The sequence below is a fragment of the Anopheles funestus genome, chromosome 2RL (assembly GCF_943734845.2).
Source record: "Anopheles funestus chromosome 2RL, idAnoFuneDA-416_04, whole genome shotgun sequence".
NCBI classification, from domain to species: domain Eukaryota; kingdom Metazoa; phylum Arthropoda; class Insecta; order Diptera; family Culicidae; genus Anopheles; species Anopheles funestus.
Window position 1 is genome coordinate 70,492,699 of NC_064598.1, and position 18,027 is coordinate 70,510,725.

Genomic DNA, 18,027 nt, shown 5'->3' on the forward strand with positions numbered 1-18,027 from the left:
AGAGATATCTTTTATATTGCGAAATTTCGAAATTCTTCGGCTAAATATTTAATTGGCGTTATTTTCAGCCTTTTTTGCCTGTTTTTTACACTCTTGCATTGAAACAACACATTTCACTTCTTAATTGGTTTCTCTCTGTCTACATACCGCTAATAATAAATTTCTAAACGGGTTGTGCGATGTGAATATGTGTTATTTTTATGTATTTTCTGCATATTTATTTCTTCCACTCTCCTAAAAAACGAATCGTTTGTAAAATTTAACATAATTTTTAAAAATATAGCCTTAACTGGCAACACTTGCTAGCACATGCTGATTGGTGACGTATTTGTTATTGTTTATATGCTGCACTGTTCCATCTTTACATAACTGTCAACATGCTGCGACCGAATCACCGGCTTCAGTTAATTTTACAACGTTTTCGTCATGCAAAAACGCACTGGGTAAGACACAAATTCGCTGCATAAAGTACAACATATTAAACTGCCTTTATATTTTCAATTTCCCACCAGTCTGAACAGCAAAAGAAACAATTCCCAAAAGACCGTGCACTAGAAAACTTTGACGAATTCTACGGCTCCGTATTCGGGGCACGATGGAAAAGCATACGGATTGCGCTTCAGTGCGAACACAAATACGTTGCACTGGTGAACCAGTTCGGAGACACCGAGGAAACCATCCAACAGCTACAATCGGATGGTGCCATTAGTTTGCGCGATATTTATCTAGCGCGGAAAAATGACTTGGCGGACGGTAATCAGCAAATGTTTACCGGAGGTAAAGTGTTTCAGATGGAGGAGCGTGTTGCAGCATTTCGAGATAACCGAAAACAATCAGAAAGGGACAATCTGTACCGTGCAGATCCCACTGCTGCTCCTAATAGTATAAAAACATCCAACACTGACCTCGACCAAATACGATCATCGGAAGCAATTGAACAAGATGTAGTGGATTACAAGAAATCGCTGGATAAAAGCTTGAAGGATGATTCAGAAATCGACTATGAACGATTGGTTGACCCAACCGTTGGGACAGCGGCTGCATTACACGAGTTCGTCCCAGCGTCAAAGCTAAAAGGCATGGAAGATTACGTGTTCGAGTCGGAACATTACAAATACTACAGTAACAGCACTGATTTTCCGCTTAAAATTGAAATGGAAGAATCGTTCAATATTCCGGAACAATTGCACCTTTACACGTACGAACGGGCCAACGTTTCAACCTTCCGAAGTCCCCGTAAATGTACAACCGGTGTTTTATCGCATTTCCTGTTCGATGGTGCTTCCTGTTTACCGCCACTGGTCCTTGGTGTGCAACCGGGCGAACGAGTGCTTGATGCATGTGCAGCACCCGGTGGGAAATCATTACTTTTGCTGCAAACCCTTCTTCCCGGTACGATGGTTATGAACGATATGGCCGAAAGTCGGTGCAATCGTATCCGTCAACTGATGCGCCAGTATTTGTATGATTTCGATGAAAAGTGGAAACAAAAACGTTGCTTCATCACGCAGTGTGATGCACGCAATCTGCAAGAGCACTCCATGTACGATCGGGTGCTTGTGGACGTTCCGTGCACGAATGATCGCCATTCGGTGATGGAGAACGATAATAACATTTTCAAACCATCATGCGTGAAGGAACGTTTGCGGCTACCTGAGGTGCAGGCGAGTATATTGAGCAATTGTTTGAAACTTCTACGGCCCGGAGGAACGCTGGTGTACTCTACTTGCAGCTTAAGCCCTGTGCAGAATGACGGTGTCGTTCATATGGCTTTAAGCAACGTTTTTAGTGACGCGGGATTAACGTTTACGATCAAGTAAGTTTCGTGATTGGTTTATATCAAAGAAGAGGTAATGTAAAATAGCTTTACGTTTTGCAGGGATCTCAGTCTAGTGATGCAACCACTACAGGATATCTTTAAATTTGCAAACCCGGCGACGTTAAAGTATGGACAGTTAGTGCTGCCATTTCTACCGGCTAACTTTGGACCGATGTACATCTGCAAGATGGTTCGTAATGAGTAGCAAGTTTACATCTAAACGATGCTGGATTTATTCGTTAGCTTATAGTAAATAAAGATTTATACTTTAAGTTTCTTTTTCTTCGGTTTGGCTGCGATCGGTGCCGGAGCTTTGAAAACGGTACTGAAAGAAAGAAATAAAACGGTGAATTATTATCACATATCTTACATGTCTCGCTGAATCGAGTCTAGTCTTACTGGCAAGTGGTACAAATGGGACTGAATTTACAGAAGATGGACAAACACACGGAACAAACGTAGCCGATGTCGATCAATTCACGATGGCAGAAACAAGCTGCACGGTAGTCAACCTTTACCGGCGGTGGTAAAACGAGTTTACAACGCATCTGCGGATCTGGCAGGAAAACCCACTAAAGGAGAAATGAAATGAGTGTTATTAGGTGGAAAGCTTGAAATCGAGTTCGAGACAACAGCTAACCAAAAGATATTGAAGAAAGCCCTCCAGCTGCTCCAGTCGAAGGTACTGTCCGCCGGTAATATCGCAACCTTGCTGAAGCAAACTAAGTGCCTTATCGAGCGCACAAACATCTATGACGACACCTTGCTTCTGTGCCGTGAAAAACACATTCATGTAGGTCATGTACTGTGAGGCACACTCGTTACTTCCTGTGACCACGAGTACTCGTGCATTAATTTTTGTGCCGGGAACTTTGTTGCGATTTATCTGTAAGCATATAAGGTGATGGTTGTAGTAAGATGAGAAACCCAGCTGTGCACTGGCCAATATACCCTTGCAATGTAACACAGTGCCATCGACATGCTGCCGGCCAAAAGTGATTCCGTTGGTGTAGTTAAAGGTGGTGCAGTGTTGATTAGATGCGCTAACTTTTGCTTGATGGTTTTCTCCACAAGTGTAAATACTTCATACTGTCCATCGACCTGCCGGATGTCGAGCGGCTTCCCGGGTGTCGGATAGAGGAATTGTCTGTAAAATCAATTGTGAATTAAGAACAAAACCACAGAATTTACAGGTTCTCTTACGTTGCATGATGATGACAGGCCAAAACGGCTAGCTTATTTTGTGCCTTTTGCATAAGGTGCGCATTTGCAAAAGCAACAATCGAGTCGAGGCACTGCGTGAGATTGTGAGGTTTTTCGCGGATTATTCGCTGCGATGGGTTTGTATCCAGCACAATGACCAGTAGGCTAGCGTCCTTGTTTTCTGTAAAATAAGGAAGAACAATCTTACAGCATTTTATCAAGCAATATATTTAAAAAGTTTGAAAAAGCACATACCATCCATCGTGTTATCTCGTCGGCTTTTAAACTTTGTTTATTTGCTTTACTAAAAGTGACAGTGACGCCTAAACTACGGTTGCTTGCGGGGATAGTTGTTATGACACTTTGACAATAAAATTTTATTTTTATATATTCCTCACCTGTTTGCTTAATTTATTTAGCATTCATTCTTCCATATGATAAATTAAAAAACTGAAAAAAGTGTCGTTATGAATTAAATTTTTGTTTCAAAACCACCCGTAATAAATTGTTCATGAATACTTACCACTGTTCTACTGTTGTACAAGCTGCGTACGTGTCAAGCACGTTTTTTAAACGTTGGCTGCGTTCTTTAATGGAACATGTTACGCAGCCACGAAGTAGAAATTTAAATTTATTTCACTTTTTATTCATATGAAACATCTTTAAAATTTTTATTTCAATAAGAAATGCAATGGTATGAACATCATGTTTTTATTCTATATACATGATAAATAATTAGTCATCGAAAAAACAACTATTCTGATATGTTTTGAACTGTTTATTAAAAAATATGAAAAAAAAACTTTCTATCACAAACTATTGCATGCGAATGCGATCTGGGAAAAGAGTGTTTAAAACAATGTTTTGCATTGCTCAATCGTATAAAAATCACTTGCGAAATTTTAATGAACCCCATTTTAAATGATAGCTTATAACAAACGCGTCTAACCGGAACATGGTTTTAAATGGAAAGTAGCTTAAAATCGAAAGCATTTAAACCGCTCGTTCGTTCCTAACGCAACATGAAGCTTAGCGTGAAGATTCTAATTCTATTCTGTTGCTGCTCGGTGTAGTGTAGCGTGCTCTAGTTCGAACAGATGGCCATCCCACTCCAGCCGGAGGTGGACGTTAATGTTGGCACCGCGAGAAACTCTTGTGGCTTTTGATCATCTTCAAATGATACCTGGAAGTTTAATAGACAAAATTAGTATGGCTATTGCTATTATTATTGGGCAAATTATTGGGAAATTGTAAACAATATTAACCCAAGTGTTCTGCAGAAGTTCCCGATGATGTTGCGTATCGGAACATATTCCCGTCAAATCGGAATTAAAGTCGATCAGCAAACTGCGACATTCAGCTTCATCTCGCTGCTCGTTGCCAGCCACGTTGGATGCATTTTTACGCGCTAATTCCTGGCTACCGCTCAACTCTCGCTCCATGCGCGCTTCCAGATCCTTGCGCTTGCGTTCTGCATGAAACTGCTTGTTTTGCCAGATCTGGAACGCTCGTTCGAAGCTGCGCGCCACCGTAAGCGTGACGGTTTGGGCCATTTTTCGCTTCTGGCACAGGAAGGCATGGCACACGAGCGGTCCCTCGAGATTAATCTCTTCCGCCGTACGCCGGAAGCACATCTCCTTCACTTCGGCTTCCGAACCAAGCGTGCAGCCAACGAACGCGAACACGTGATCATGATTGGCATCGGCCGAACAGTACGAGATTTGATAGATCGAAACCTGCAGCAGCGTTTCACCGGTACCGGTGTCAATCATCTCGATGCCCTTAGGTGAGATTGAAAGGGAAACACGTTGCAATTTCTTATTGCCTAAAATAAAAGAGCGTAAATAAAATTTCGGTTAGCTGAGACAATCCTTTTTGGGGATTTTATGCTATCACTACCAACCTTTGGCTGCTGTTATGATACTTTTTACCGCTTCCGCCGTGGCATTCTCGGACCGTGGAGTCGGCACAGGAGTATTACCCAAGTATTTGACACTGTAACTGATGGCTTCGTTCGAACCGTCCTCCAGTTCATCGTGATTTTCGGAAAAATCGCGAATACTGTTCGCCAGAGCGAGCTCTTCACACAATTCTGGAAGAGAAGAATAGGAATTATGATTTAGTTAGTATTATAAACAGTTTTAGAATTCAAATTTAGAAAATTCAAATGAAATATAGCCAATTATGCTTCCCTTCGATCGCTTGCACAACTCAAACTACCTCAACAAAATGGTGGCAAGTATTATTAATAATTTGTATATTAATCACCCCTTGTCGTTGTCGTTCCCGTTCGCTATCGCATCGAGTCTTGTAAATCAGGTGCAGCTGCATGTAGCAGATTGACGGACAGGTTTTCAATAAGAAATTAAGGCTTCTCTCCCTCTCTCTCTGTCTATTGCACTCTTTCGCTCTCCCCACCAACAGAACGACCCGTTAATGATAACCATTTGCCAATCCCAAGCTGGTGCCAGCCGGTCGCGCCGGACATTGCAGACTGATAGCTTGTGCATAGAGCGTTGCATAAGCAACATCAGCTGCAACTTCAAGCGCATTATTGCACATTTATGCTGCTGGGATGTGATAGCAGCAGTAGATTCATATGGACACTCGGTGAACGCTTCACCACTTTGTTTGTCTCGCTATAATTGAGGATCGATGGAAAACTGATCGCTACAGTCGAGAGTTAAGGTGTTGCTGGCAGAATTCTAATAGCAGACCTAGTTTGAGCTGTTAATATGCAAATGATTATGATAATAAACAAGGGTAATGAGTTGAATTAAGCGAAGAGAAAGTCCTGCTATATCGCCATGTTTATTTTTATCTCAATATGATCTTTTCATAAGATTAGATTTTTTGTTACAAAACTTTAAATTTTGCTTTTTTCATCTTTTCTTAATTTCTTAATAAACTTTTCTCTTCTTTTGGAAAAAATGTATAAAAGAAATCTAACTTTACTGCAACAGCATTATTTTAAGAAAGGATTTGTTTTTTTTTTTTTTGGAGAATATTTGAGTTTATGTTTTTAAGATAATTTTCATATAAATTTAGGTATTTTTATAATTTTGTGTGGTTTTAATAACGGACACATTTAATGTAATAATTGTTATTGGTAATTTTTAAATTTATATTGGACCGATTATAGACATCTCTTTCATTGACCCCAAAACATCGAACGATACGGTTTGCAGATACTATTGACTCTTAGTGGCGTTCCGATAAGCAATTCTTGAGGCCAAGCCTGCACATAGCAACAGAATTCTTGGCAGATAACTTAAGCATATGCCCGGCAGAAGGGAAAAGGTGAACAAGCTTAAGTTAACCTTAACCATTACCATGGCGCGATTATCAATTTGAGGCCAGTGACTTGAGCCGAAGGGAACAAGCGTTGGTGTAGGACTGTCGGTAAAACCACCATCGGAAACATCGACAGCTTTCCATCGATCGACACCCGGTTGTGTGCCGCCCGACAACCATTGAGCTGATGATTACATCGACCGAAGACCGTTGTTTTGCACCCTGTGCTGTCGGGGAAGCTCCACGGGAAAGTGCGCACGAATGTGCACCAAAGATATCTGTTAATGAACTCATCGGACTCATAATCATGGCCGAAACTGGCCAAAAAAAAGGCCATCCGAAGCATTCGCAGATCGGCGTTACGTTATGTTACGGGTGCTGATGGTTGTATGAATTTCTCCACCTTCATATGTAATGCTGATGATTCGGTTTCCCTCAGTTTCCCATCGACACAAACTGCAGGCCGATCGATCAATCGGCCTTGACGAAATATTCATTCGTAAATAAATGGTTCAGAATATTGGACACGGAAACCGCTACGAAAGTCTGCCCATTAAATGAGTGGAAAAAATTGAATAAAAAAAAACACGACTGACGCACCACAGAATGCCAGCCATTACGGCACATTAGCTACCATTTCGTGCAACTATCCTCGACGATAGGAATTTAATGCGTTATGCGATCGCAAACGCCAGTCCGTGAAGCGTCTTCACATTTTCGGTGATTACGATAGCATTAAACCACCTTGCTCTAAAATCTCCGAATTACGCGTTCACGGTTCACTTCGTTTAGTTTAATAAGTTAAGCTTTGCGTCACGAAAGAGAATGTGCTATTAGTAGAGTGCAACCGGGGAACAATCTATTTGGTTCGGTTTCTTTAGATTAAAAGTTTTATTTGATAGTGAAAATGTTAAAGAAACTTAACTGATGAAATAAAAATTTTAATCATCTTCGATCTTCATATTTACTAATTGTTCAATTATTCAATATAATGATATTTTAAATAGAAAATTTGATTATTTCTTGTTTATCACAAAACATCGGTTTTGAAGTTCTGCATTTTAATCAGTTTACAAAATTAATATAAAACAGGTAATCTTAATGCTTTTACATTAATATAAAACATCCTCATGATTATTTATTTATTTATATAAGTAAACTGTCGATTTTTAGATTTTTTTTTTGTATAAAGTGGTTAAGGGAACTGTTTGAGGACAATACAAATTATTTGAAAAATTTAAGAAACATGTTTTAAGCGAGTAAGCAGCATCTAAGCTCTTCAACAGCTGTTTAAAAGTTGCTAGAACTTTGAAGCTGTTTATCGTTTGAGTTTGATAATATAAAATCCTTATACAAATTGTACATTTGAAACTATTTTGCTACTTCTCTTTTACCATCTGAGTAAATATTTCAAAAAAAGGTTCAATTCTTCATTCGAAATTAGTTAAAGGCTAAAAGATGCAATAAATTACCTTCATTATGTGCAATTTTATGGTAAATCAGTCAAACAATTATACCTCCACATCCACATCTACTTACTCTTGTGCTTGGAGCTATTTTTCCAAATGCTCTTGAAGAAGGCCATTCTGCGATCGTGAATGGCGAGGGTTGCTGCTGCGAAGGACGCCGGAAAAAGCACCAATTGTCAAGACCACAGCAATGAAAATCACAACTATAAGCGCGTACACGCCAGAGGTTATCCTTCGCTTGCAGAACAGTTTATCGATGACGCGTACCGTGGGTTGTAAACCGATTGGTCACGTTTTGTAGCGAAGGAAGGTTACAACTGAGACACTGTGTGTGTTTTTTTATCTCCTCTCTATCATTAAATACACCTGTCACACGTTCTTTTAAACGTACGTAGTTGGATTTGTTGAAGAATTACTTTTTAGTACACTCACACTTTGTTCGATTCACTATAGTGAGAAAATTCGTTCGAAACTACTCACTGACGAAAGGAAACAAACAACAATGTTCGTTCGATCAAACGATCGTTCGGGGATGTGCAGTCAATGAACAAGAGGCGCGCTGATCGGATCAATGCATATGGCGGCACAATTGGATCAAATACACCACGACACACACACACATACACGCACTTGTGCACACGCACAACAGGTGGCTTTTGGGTTGGGCTCGGAAAAAGTTTCACTTTTAATTTATGGATTTATAAATCAATGGAACTCTACTGGGGGCAGCTTCGCACTGTTGCACCGTTTTCTCATGCTGGAACAGTTTTGGGCTTTAGCAGGATTTTCGTATCGTTTGCGCACAGTGTCATCTAGATTTATTTGTTCTGAAAATAGAAGAAAATATATTTTAAGCTTACATCTCACTATCGTACACTATTCACAAATTTTGTATGTAAACAAGCTTTTCACACTAAAGCCAGACCAAAATAGATCACGACTACTGCACGTGGTGACAATGTCCATCTCAGTAGTAGGCTCGTGTTTCCCTTCACCCACCGTACGGAGGTAATTATCTTCAAGCCTTCACTTTCGATCACGTACCCGCAGCTGCAATCACACGAAACCACTGAGGCGCTGGGACAAGAATAACTGTTTGCACTTTGTTCCTTCATGTCCGTCAAACAAGATCGCGATGAACGAAACGCCGTTCGATCGATAAGATTAAATTCACCTAATATGGCTGATTAAGAATGTCACACTATCAAACCAAGATCATCTATTTAGCCACAAACAACCGAACACTCTGGAATGAAGACGAACCAAACGAACACTAGCGAATCCGTTTTCTGGGCCTGGGTTTTGCTTTACAACCCCCACCACGGGGCGGGAAAATCAAACCCCCCAAAACGCGGTTTGCTCAGCGAAGCATGATCGCGATCGCGATCACCGAACGCGAAGTGGAAAACGAAAGGAACACGTGCATAGTGGAATCGCCAAACCACCGATTATTCGTACGCTTCTACGCACACTCAAGGGCTGTGAGTAAAAAAAATGCCTCCCCGAAGGAAAAACCCCATATCGTACATTTTCACTTACCGTTTGTGTGCTTTTTCACGTTTCTTCTCGTTCGTTTCGTTTCCCGATTTGGTACTAAAATGGTCCTAACCAAGTACGAGATAGGCGGGTGTAACAACCGCTTGTTCCGAAGCGTGTCCCTACGCGTTGACGAGCGATCGTACAATGAAGTGGATGGATGCTGTGATTTTCGCGCGAACACCGATCCACGCGCAATCGGGTGGATTTTTCCGTGTACACTAACACACACACGATCGCGATCGCTCATCTACTAAGAGATGCATCTCGTTGTTTGTTTGTGTTTCGTTCGCTGTCTTTCTCTTTCTGATTGATGCTAACACATTTGCACCATGTCAATCTTTGGCAGCTTTTTGTTTTCTTTTATTCTTTTACTCCATTAACATGTTTCCTTTTGCGGAAAATGCAACGTTTCGTTGCGTTGTGTGAAACATTCTTTTATGTTGTAGTCTGAGAAATTCTTTTTATTTTGTGACAGTTCAATTATTTGTAAGCTAGTTGTTTCTTTATCGTTTGAGCGGTTGAATTAAAAGAATTAATTATTTTGAAAAACGATGATGCATACACAAGAGTATAAATGTTTAAAAGGAATATTTCTCTGTATGTAATGTAATGTATATAGAGTGTAATGTTAACTTAAAGCGTTTAAATGTACAATAGTAAATTAAATTGTTTTAATGCTTACTAATATGTTTAAAAAAATTAAATAAAATGTTAAAAACGTATTAAAATAATAGTTATATTTCAAAGCAGCCATTTTCAAGAACAATAAATTTTAATTTACTTACTGCTTCTTATAAACTGTTTCATTTTAATAGATAATTCAAAAGCTTAAACAACAATAAATATTTACTCAAATAAGCTACCAAATTTTTATGGTAAAGTAAAGTGTTTATGGTTTGTTTGTTAGCCGCCAAGAAGTTACATTAAACATTAAAATAAAATTACATTACATTAAAGGTAGAAAAATGTAAAGAAGCACTCAGTACAGCTTTGATATTCGCTATTTGTTTGAAAATTCGACATTCGGTCATGACATTGCCATGCATCGACTTCGAAGGGCATCAAAACAAATATTAAATATTAAATTGATAAAAATGATAACTATCTCGTCTTTTATACGATGTCACAGCCATGCTTCTAATCTGAATTTAGTAAGAAAATAATTTAACACCAAAATATCTTTTACGAAAGAAAAAATGGCGAAAATTTGTATTAACTATCATTTAAAAAAAAACTTTTACCTTGCTTTTCAATTTTCCAAATGATGCTATAATATTTGTAACCGTATCAACGTTAATAATGTAATAAAAAATAATTTTTAACCATAAGGTAATTAATAGTTACGCTGCCATTGTGTTTGTTAGTAATGGCATAATCTCTTTGCTTATTGCTCAGAAATCATCCGTGCCCTTCGTTTATCAACGGAAACCCCCGAAAATAAACGCAAAGAGGAAAGTGTTTCTATGGTGCATTTTATAAACTGCAACACTTTGACTTTCATTCGCACGTTTGCAAAACTGTACAATAACCCAGTGTGGCTTGCATAGTTGCAAATGGGTTGCAAACCACAGCTAAAAGCAGGAACTGGCAATGGTGCGAAGGTGCGCGTGCGAACATTTCCATCGCCCATAGTTCAGTTTTCCAACCAGCTTAGCTTATTTACTATGCGATACGAAATAACACTCTCATCGTTTCCGCATTACATGACGCAACTAAAGGTGGTAACTAAACGTGAAGACAACAGCGTAAAAAAAACGATATCATTTCTTTTCGGTTAAACTGCAGGTGGATATAGCGTACGATTGCTACTGTCCCTGTGTCGCAGCAAAATGGAAGGCGGAACGGAAAAAATTGCCTCCATTCCCATATGTGGATTAGGCTAACGAAAAGGGCGCCACCGTCCATCAATCCATCAATCAAAAAGCCCTTCGGCCCCGTTGGACTATTGGAGCGTGCCGGCGGGAGAACTAGAAAACTCAAAACCGGTCAAAGATCATTTTCCTTCGCAGAAACCCAGTTGCGAAAGGTATGATTACGTTTTTTTTTTCGCTCACTTTTGCTCTTTCTTTCCTATTCACATGCACCCGTCTCGTGCACTACTTTGCCAACGGGCGTTCGAATGCACAATTATCGGTCTTTGGCGCGATCAAGGCCGTCGCTGTCCGCTGTTCGCCATTATCAGTACCGGCACGGGCTTGGGATGCGTTTTTGCTAGTGATTATGCACTGTGGGTAGGTTTATAAGTTCGTGGAACAAACGATCGTACGCTGTTGGTTTTGTTTGTTGTGAAAGGGTCTCTCTGGAGGGTTCGTGCTTATTTGTGTTAATTTTATGACTGATTGGTTGTCAATTTGAACTCATTTAGAATTATTTTATTATTCGTACTGGGTACTTTTGTTTGAATAAAAAATTTAGGTAAGTATACTATATTAGACTTTTATTTATTAAGCAACTGAATACTGTTGCAAAACAATAAAATTTTCTTATTTAATTTATATCAATCAACTATTCTGAATATTTCCATGGGAGACGGAATTTATAAAATAATATTTTACATAACGAAAAGAGTAAGCAAACATTACACAAACCAAACAGGATTATAAGTGTTGAATAATTATCCGTCGCTCTTTTTAAAACATATTACTAAAAATATTAACTTTATGAGAATTCTCTTTATTTAATACTACTAGACAACTAAAAAGAAAATGTTCACCCACGGAAAACTAATTTGTGTCTTTTTCACAGTACAATAAAATTTCCATAAACGTATCAATCTTCTTAAAGCTACCCCTAAAGTGCGTCGAACTAGTTCTGGACTGATGCTGATTAAATGCTTCCCGCGTAAAGTTGTCAAACACCCCGATCCCACCATAATGGTTGGTGTGCCATTACACATACACTCATCTATTCGCACTTCCCACAGGTTTGAACACCATTTTTCTAGTTTTTTTTGCTGAGTTTTTGCTGATTTTACGGTTTGCATGAATAGTTAAGTAGTGATCACTTACACGGTACGATCACATAGTGTATGTGCAAGTGCATTGGTCACAAGATTTCCTCCTTCCAGTATGGAATGATGATGCAATCGGAACAGTAGATAAAATCATCATTAGGCTTGGGCTTCTTGCGATGAGGCTGCACCATTTTCCCGGCCAAACCCGGAACATTGCTCGATGACAACAAAAGGGGCTGATGAGTTTGCGTGTTTCAGGTAAAGTGCAACGAAAAAAGAAATGACTATATAAATTTTCCAAAGATGAAATTGTAATATTTTTTACAGAAAACGGGTATATTAATAACATAAAATTAAATTTAATTTTTATAGCAAAATTTCCAGAACAAAGTTATCCTTCTTTTATTGAAATAAAATTAATTTTTCTCAACTAATAAAACACTTTATATTTCATAAGAAGCACTTGTTGAAATGTTTTAAGTCGGTCTTTCATACGGAAGACTATCTAGAAGGGTTGTTGCTGAATCATCTCTCAGATCCATTAAATTGCAGGGAACTCCTGCTACCTTTAAAGGAACTCTTCCATGATTGTTTCGAAACTATCACTATAGTGAACAGTGGCTAATGGTATGTAATTTTGTCGCATGTCCCTACCGAAGGCCAACAGGTCGTAGTATCGGGAAGGTGATCGGACACTGATCCTGAAGGTGTGGCCATTTATGAAAGGGTGATCTTAAGCATTCTGCCTACCAGAGGCAGTGATAATGTTGCATCAGCTTCATTGTTTGAATGCGTACGTGATCAGTGATGAGAATTGCATTTGTAGATAATATGTAAATAAAAAAAATAAAAAAATAAGAAAATACAACCAAAGCATGATTTTATGTCATTTTTTTTATTAAAATTAAAATTAAATGTATGATGATTATAGGCTTTTCTTAATTCTTTCAATAAAAATATGATTTGTAGGAAAAAATAGTGTAAACTACAAATAAACTCCTGTAGTATCTAGTTGATGTAAGTTCACTCAGCTGTGTACATTGTTGAAACGGTGGATTTACCATTTCTGAGCGATCAAGTATTTTTGTTATGATTTGAATTTGGTTTGTAAACAAAAACAAGTACTTTCTAAAAAAAAACATCACACTTCGTGGAAAAACAAATTACGCACAGTGCGTCATAGGCTTAATGGATTTATAACTTGAATCATCACAATAAGTGATAACTTTTTTTGTAATTACTTCCTCCTTCAAAAACCTCAAAAAGAAATCTGTTCTACCAACAAAGGGACAACGGAAAGATAAGGCGCATGCGTTTCCTGTATTTATAGTTTGCAACAGATCGCAAACTTGATCAGAATGGGACAGCTGTTTGTATTATGTTGCCCCCCTCGCACAAGCGGCTCCATAGCTCAGCTGGTTAGAGCGTCGTGCTAATAACGCGAAGGTCGTGAGTTCGATCCTCTCTGGAGCCAGCACACAATTGTCTTTTTTTAGGGAAGTAAAGTATGTGTTTTTATATTTTCTTTAACATCCATTACATCTCTTAACAGAACAACTTGGAATTTAATTAAAGCGACTGTTCCATGTTCAGGGAAAATCCCCTCGGGAACTTCCACAGTTGCACAACAGAACCGGGATAGTAAGACGGAATTAGATTGGTTGTTTATACGTCTCTACACATCAAAAGCACCGTAAACAGTAATTTCATAGATTTGCGACGTGTAATAAACAACACCGTTTCATTCGTCACCTAACAATCACCTCAAGAAGACGAATAATTGTCCAATCACCCAAGGCCCCGGGTCTTGATTAGGTTTTTGCAAAGCCATCATCCCGCTGGTCCCATGTGGTTTATTATCGGTGGGTGAAGGAACCGTCGTCTTTCTTCCTAAACAAAATATACGTTTTTTCCATAGTTCATGGTCTTTACGTAACGGAAGAAAACCGTCGGTTCAAATTCCTTTGCCCGTGTTTAGAATGCTGCGCAATTTGCACATCATTGAAGAGTGGTTTTGTTTTGTATTCCAACCAGCAGCATTAAGTTGCGGCAAAACTTAATCAACACACAACTTGTACTTCATTGCACATGGGATCTCTTTCGTGTCAAGATCGTGGTTTGAATAGGGCATGTGTTTTGGTTTTGTACGCTACACACAATTACTGCGACTTTGCTGCTCGTGGTCGTTGATAAGCAACAACATATTTAGTGCCTGAATTTACCCATCCGTTTACAGCCGTTCTATGGCTTATGTTCACTGACCTACTCCAACAAGAACATGTGCCGTTTAATGACGGATGCATATAGCCATCAGCGCCTAGATTCATTTCCGTTCCAAATCTTGTGAGACGTTCGCTTCCTTAATGCTTGTGCGCATCATGATACGACAACAAACATCATTGTGTTCCCGCTAGAGATGTGCAAAGTGAGTAAGAGTGAGACTTAGGAGATTTTCAAAATTTAGGTTTTTTTTATTATTTTTCATTCTTTTTTCTATTTAAAGCATTATTTGAATGAAAACAAACTTATTTCAACAAATTCGCATTCAAATACATCAATTTATAAATTTTGCTAAATTTCCCAAAAAAAATATAGATTTTTTTAATTTTATTATTATTATTTCTAATTTAAAGCATTATTTGAGTGAAAATAAGCTTATTTCAACTAAGTCGCATTCAATATATCAATTTATAAATTTTGCTAAATTTCCCAAATAAATGATAGATTTTTTGTTATTTTTTTATTATTATTTTAAATTTAAAGCATTATTTGAGTGAAAATAAACTTATTTCAACAGAGTCGCATTCAAATACATCAATTTATAAATTTTGCTAAATTTCACAAAAATAAAAGCTAAAGCTGTAGGCTTATGAGCAAAAGCGAATCAAGCTTCTCGGAGGCCCTAAGCGGAATGGTAGTTGGGGTCCAAAAACTAAAGAGAGTCGCATTGTCGATAAACTTAAATCAATGAGGTTTATTTTGCATTGATCCACTATGACCGATCGGATGAAGGCAAATTATGAAAATACTGACCGTCGGGGGGTAGTCATTTTTGGAGGCCCTAACTGAGAATCCTCGGGGCCCCTAAAATTTTGGTTGCGATGACGGTGGAAGGGAAGGGGGGGAGGAGTGTTGTTTGGGGTCTCCATAACCGACGAAGAAAATAATTAAAGTATTACAATATTGTAAGACATTCATATTGAACTCTACAAGCGCCAAAAAATTCGAACCTTAAGTTATACGTTTATGCCGGTTTTTTTTTTTATGACTCCGAAATGAGTCGTTAAACGAGCTGACGCTTAATAACGACTCATTCACTCTGAGTTGACTCACTAAAAAGAGTTGTTATTCTCATCTCTGGTTCCCGCGCCAATTTCGCATCGAGTCGTGCTGAAAAGAAAGCAAATGATAGTGAATACACACGAGGTAATTTGTTTTTCTTGCAAGTTTCACTTTATTTCCTCGATTAGTTGTCTAATTACCATGATCAAGTGTATTTTGCTGCTGACCGACTATTAATATTATTTGAAACTGTCCTCTATTACTGCTACATTTCGTTCACTTCGTTTTGTTTTCATCATGCGTGTTCGCTTTTGTTTCATTTGCAAAAATTATTTGCCCCATTATGTTCATCGTTTGCTTTTACATTACCTATTATTTAAAGAAATTATAATACATGTACAATGTTTGCGCAGTGTTTCGCACGACAGGATGTGGGACATTCTTTTTAGGTTTGTAACAAAATAAAGCCAAGGAGGGAAGATCTTTAAAATAACTTTTTTCTTAGAAACACATTTCGTTTCCTTTGTCATTTTTTTTACATATTACAGAGACAAGCACTTTAGTGCGTTGTTAAAAAAAGGACAAACGACTAAAGCTTAATGCAGAAACCAACCAAATTGCTTTCTTCGGACACTAGTCTCAGTTTTTTTAGGGTGGCAAACGGCCCCTTCACACGACTAGTAGTGTAGACTCGCATTAAGCGGAATATCGTTACGTTAAGTTTCGTTAAGTTAAGTTTAGTTAAGTTAGATTCGTTAAGTTAGGTAGCAAGTATAAAATAAAGAATAAACTTCCGGGCAGCCTCTTTGGCCGTTCAACAGCGAACCTAAACGGAACACATAAAGTACACATTACATGGCGATCCTGCCAGTTTTTACCACGTGCCATTAGAAAAAAAAAATCATCGGGCCAGCAATAAGAAAAAAAAAAAAAGTAAAATCCAGTCATCGACGTGCGACAACCCGCTACAAGTGTCTCGATATCGATAAACCAAAAATATATCAACCCGACACAACCATCTCGGAACCTTGGCTGACAAGCCTTCTGGCCGTTGAGCTGTTAGTGCCTATTGTACCCTGATCCTGAATGCTAGAATCCTGATCCTGAATAATCATCGAACAACTTCAGCGGCTTTGTGAAGCACGGAGTGCAGCGCGTAGAGGAACTACAACCACGCTACAATATTTTACACAACAACATCCTACGTCATCAAGCGGAGTGCAGCGCGTACAAATCTACAACTACAACTGAAAATACAACTACGCGGCTGTTTGCTGATCACCCGTTTATCTGTATCGGTCCTGGAGGCAAAGACAACGAGCGCGGAGAGCAACTGAAGAGGACCATCAACACACTGCAAGACACTACATGCGGATACGGTTGATGTAAGTACGCGAAAAATTGGATATGATACCTAAATACTAATCAATGCTGCGTGTTGTAAACGGTTGTTGTGCGCGTATATACGAAAGTGAAATTTGCAAAGTGTGAGGTTAGGCATGGACTCGTAGGAACGCATAACACGTGCTAACATATCGTACCAAAACACACTACCTGTACTATCTGGTGTGCGCGAATTAGTGAAACCGACGATTGTGATGGTGAAATGTGAGGTTAAGAGTTTACAGAATGTTAGGTTAGGCGTTATATAAGGACGTTATTGAATTCACATCCATAAAAATATTCGACCTACCAAAAAAAAAAAAAAAAAAAAGTAAAGTGTAAGGGTAAAGTGTTTGCTTATTACGATTTTCTTGAGATCGCTTTGTGTGGTTCGGGTGTGCTCGCAAATATCTGATTGAATAACGGGAAAAATGAATTTTCGCATTACAAAAATAGCTCATAGGTAAAAAAAAAAAAAAAAAAAAAAAAAAAAAATCGTGCGTAGAAAATGCGGCTAATTTTTTTATTATTTTTTTTGCATCTACATCTATTCTAATCTGATAACGGCTGTAAGGAAAAAAAAAGAAAAGAAAAAAAAAAGTTAATAGCGGATTTCTATTTCATACATCTTTTTCATCTTATCGTTACGTTTGTAGTATTACTATCATAAATTTAATTTTTGCAAACTTTATTTTTCATGCCGGTACACCATTACGTTTATCTCATAATATTACACACGTATGTACGGTGCGCGTTTTACTCATTCGTTGCATGTACCTCGCATGCCCGCAAGAACTCGTGGTAGACCAAAAGGAAGTGGAAGTAACAAAATGGCGGAAAAGTTGGATTTAAGCTTAGCTCTGAAGCTAGTAAAACCTTTTTCAGGAAATTCAACGGAGTTATCAAGCTTCATAGAAAGTGTTGAATTGTTAAAGGACTATTCAGAAAAAGTGGAAGAAGCCCAAATTTTAAGGTTAATGAAGGTCACGCTAACCGGAGCCGCACATGGCGCTATTGACGGTGCCACTACTTTGAAAGAAGCTTTTACGCTTTTAAAGACAAGATTTGGAGTGAAAATTTCACCA

General features: G+C 38.4%; 3 protein-coding genes and 1 non-coding gene across 6 annotated transcripts; 2 read left to right on the forward strand and 2 right to left on the reverse strand.

Moving 5' to 3' along the window:
• The first annotated feature begins 137 nt into the window (after positions 1 to 137).
• Positions 138 to 2,183, forward strand: LOC125764413 (5-methylcytosine rRNA methyltransferase NSUN4). The gene is made up of 3 exons (XM_049428636.1): positions 138 to 443; positions 513 to 1,816; positions 1,880 to 2,183. The coding sequence occupies exons 1-3, from the start codon at positions 378 to 380 to the stop codon at positions 2,022 to 2,024; spliced, it is 1,515 nt and encodes a 504-aa protein (XP_049284593.1). The 5' UTR covers positions 138 to 377; the 3' UTR covers positions 2,025 to 2,183.
• Positions 1,999 to 3,359, reverse strand: LOC125764415 (general transcription factor IIH subunit 3). Its single transcript, XM_049428640.1, has 6 exons — positions 3,278 to 3,359; positions 3,023 to 3,203; positions 2,771 to 2,966; positions 2,460 to 2,705; positions 2,219 to 2,391; positions 1,999 to 2,144 (listed from the first exon to the last, which is right to left on the reverse strand). The coding sequence occupies exons 1-6, from the start codon at positions 3,282 to 3,284 to the stop codon at positions 2,081 to 2,083; spliced, it is 867 nt and encodes a 288-aa protein (XP_049284597.1). The 5' UTR covers positions 3,285 to 3,359; the 3' UTR covers positions 1,999 to 2,080.
• A 420-nt stretch (positions 3,360 to 3,779) lies between these two features.
• Positions 3,780 to 9,490, reverse strand: LOC125764414 (low density lipoprotein receptor adapter protein 1-B-like). 3 transcript variants are annotated; one of them, XM_049428637.1, is made up of 5 exons: positions 9,325 to 9,490; positions 7,856 to 8,612; positions 4,926 to 5,114; positions 4,288 to 4,847; positions 3,780 to 4,205 (listed from the first exon to the last, which is right to left on the reverse strand). In XM_049428637.1, the coding sequence occupies exons 2-5, from the start codon at positions 7,899 to 7,901 to the stop codon at positions 4,107 to 4,109; spliced, it is 894 nt and encodes a 297-aa protein (XP_049284594.1). In that variant the 5' UTR covers positions 7,902 to 8,612; positions 9,325 to 9,490; the 3' UTR covers positions 3,780 to 4,106. The 3 variants fall into 3 exon arrangements, with proteins under 3 accessions (XP_049284594.1, XP_049284595.1, XP_049284596.1); XM_049428638.1 differs by lacking the exon at positions 9,325 to 9,490 and adding an exon at positions 8,830 to 9,244; XM_049428639.1 differs by lacking the exon at positions 9,325 to 9,490 and adding an exon at positions 8,785 to 9,244.
• A 4,187-nt stretch (positions 9,491 to 13,677) lies between these two features.
• Trnai-aau (transfer RNA isoleucine (anticodon AAU)) lies at positions 13,678 to 13,751 on the forward strand. Its single transcript has one exon. It is a non-coding gene; the product is annotated as a tRNA-Ile (tRNA).
• Positions 13,752 to 18,027: the final 4,276 nt, after the last annotated feature.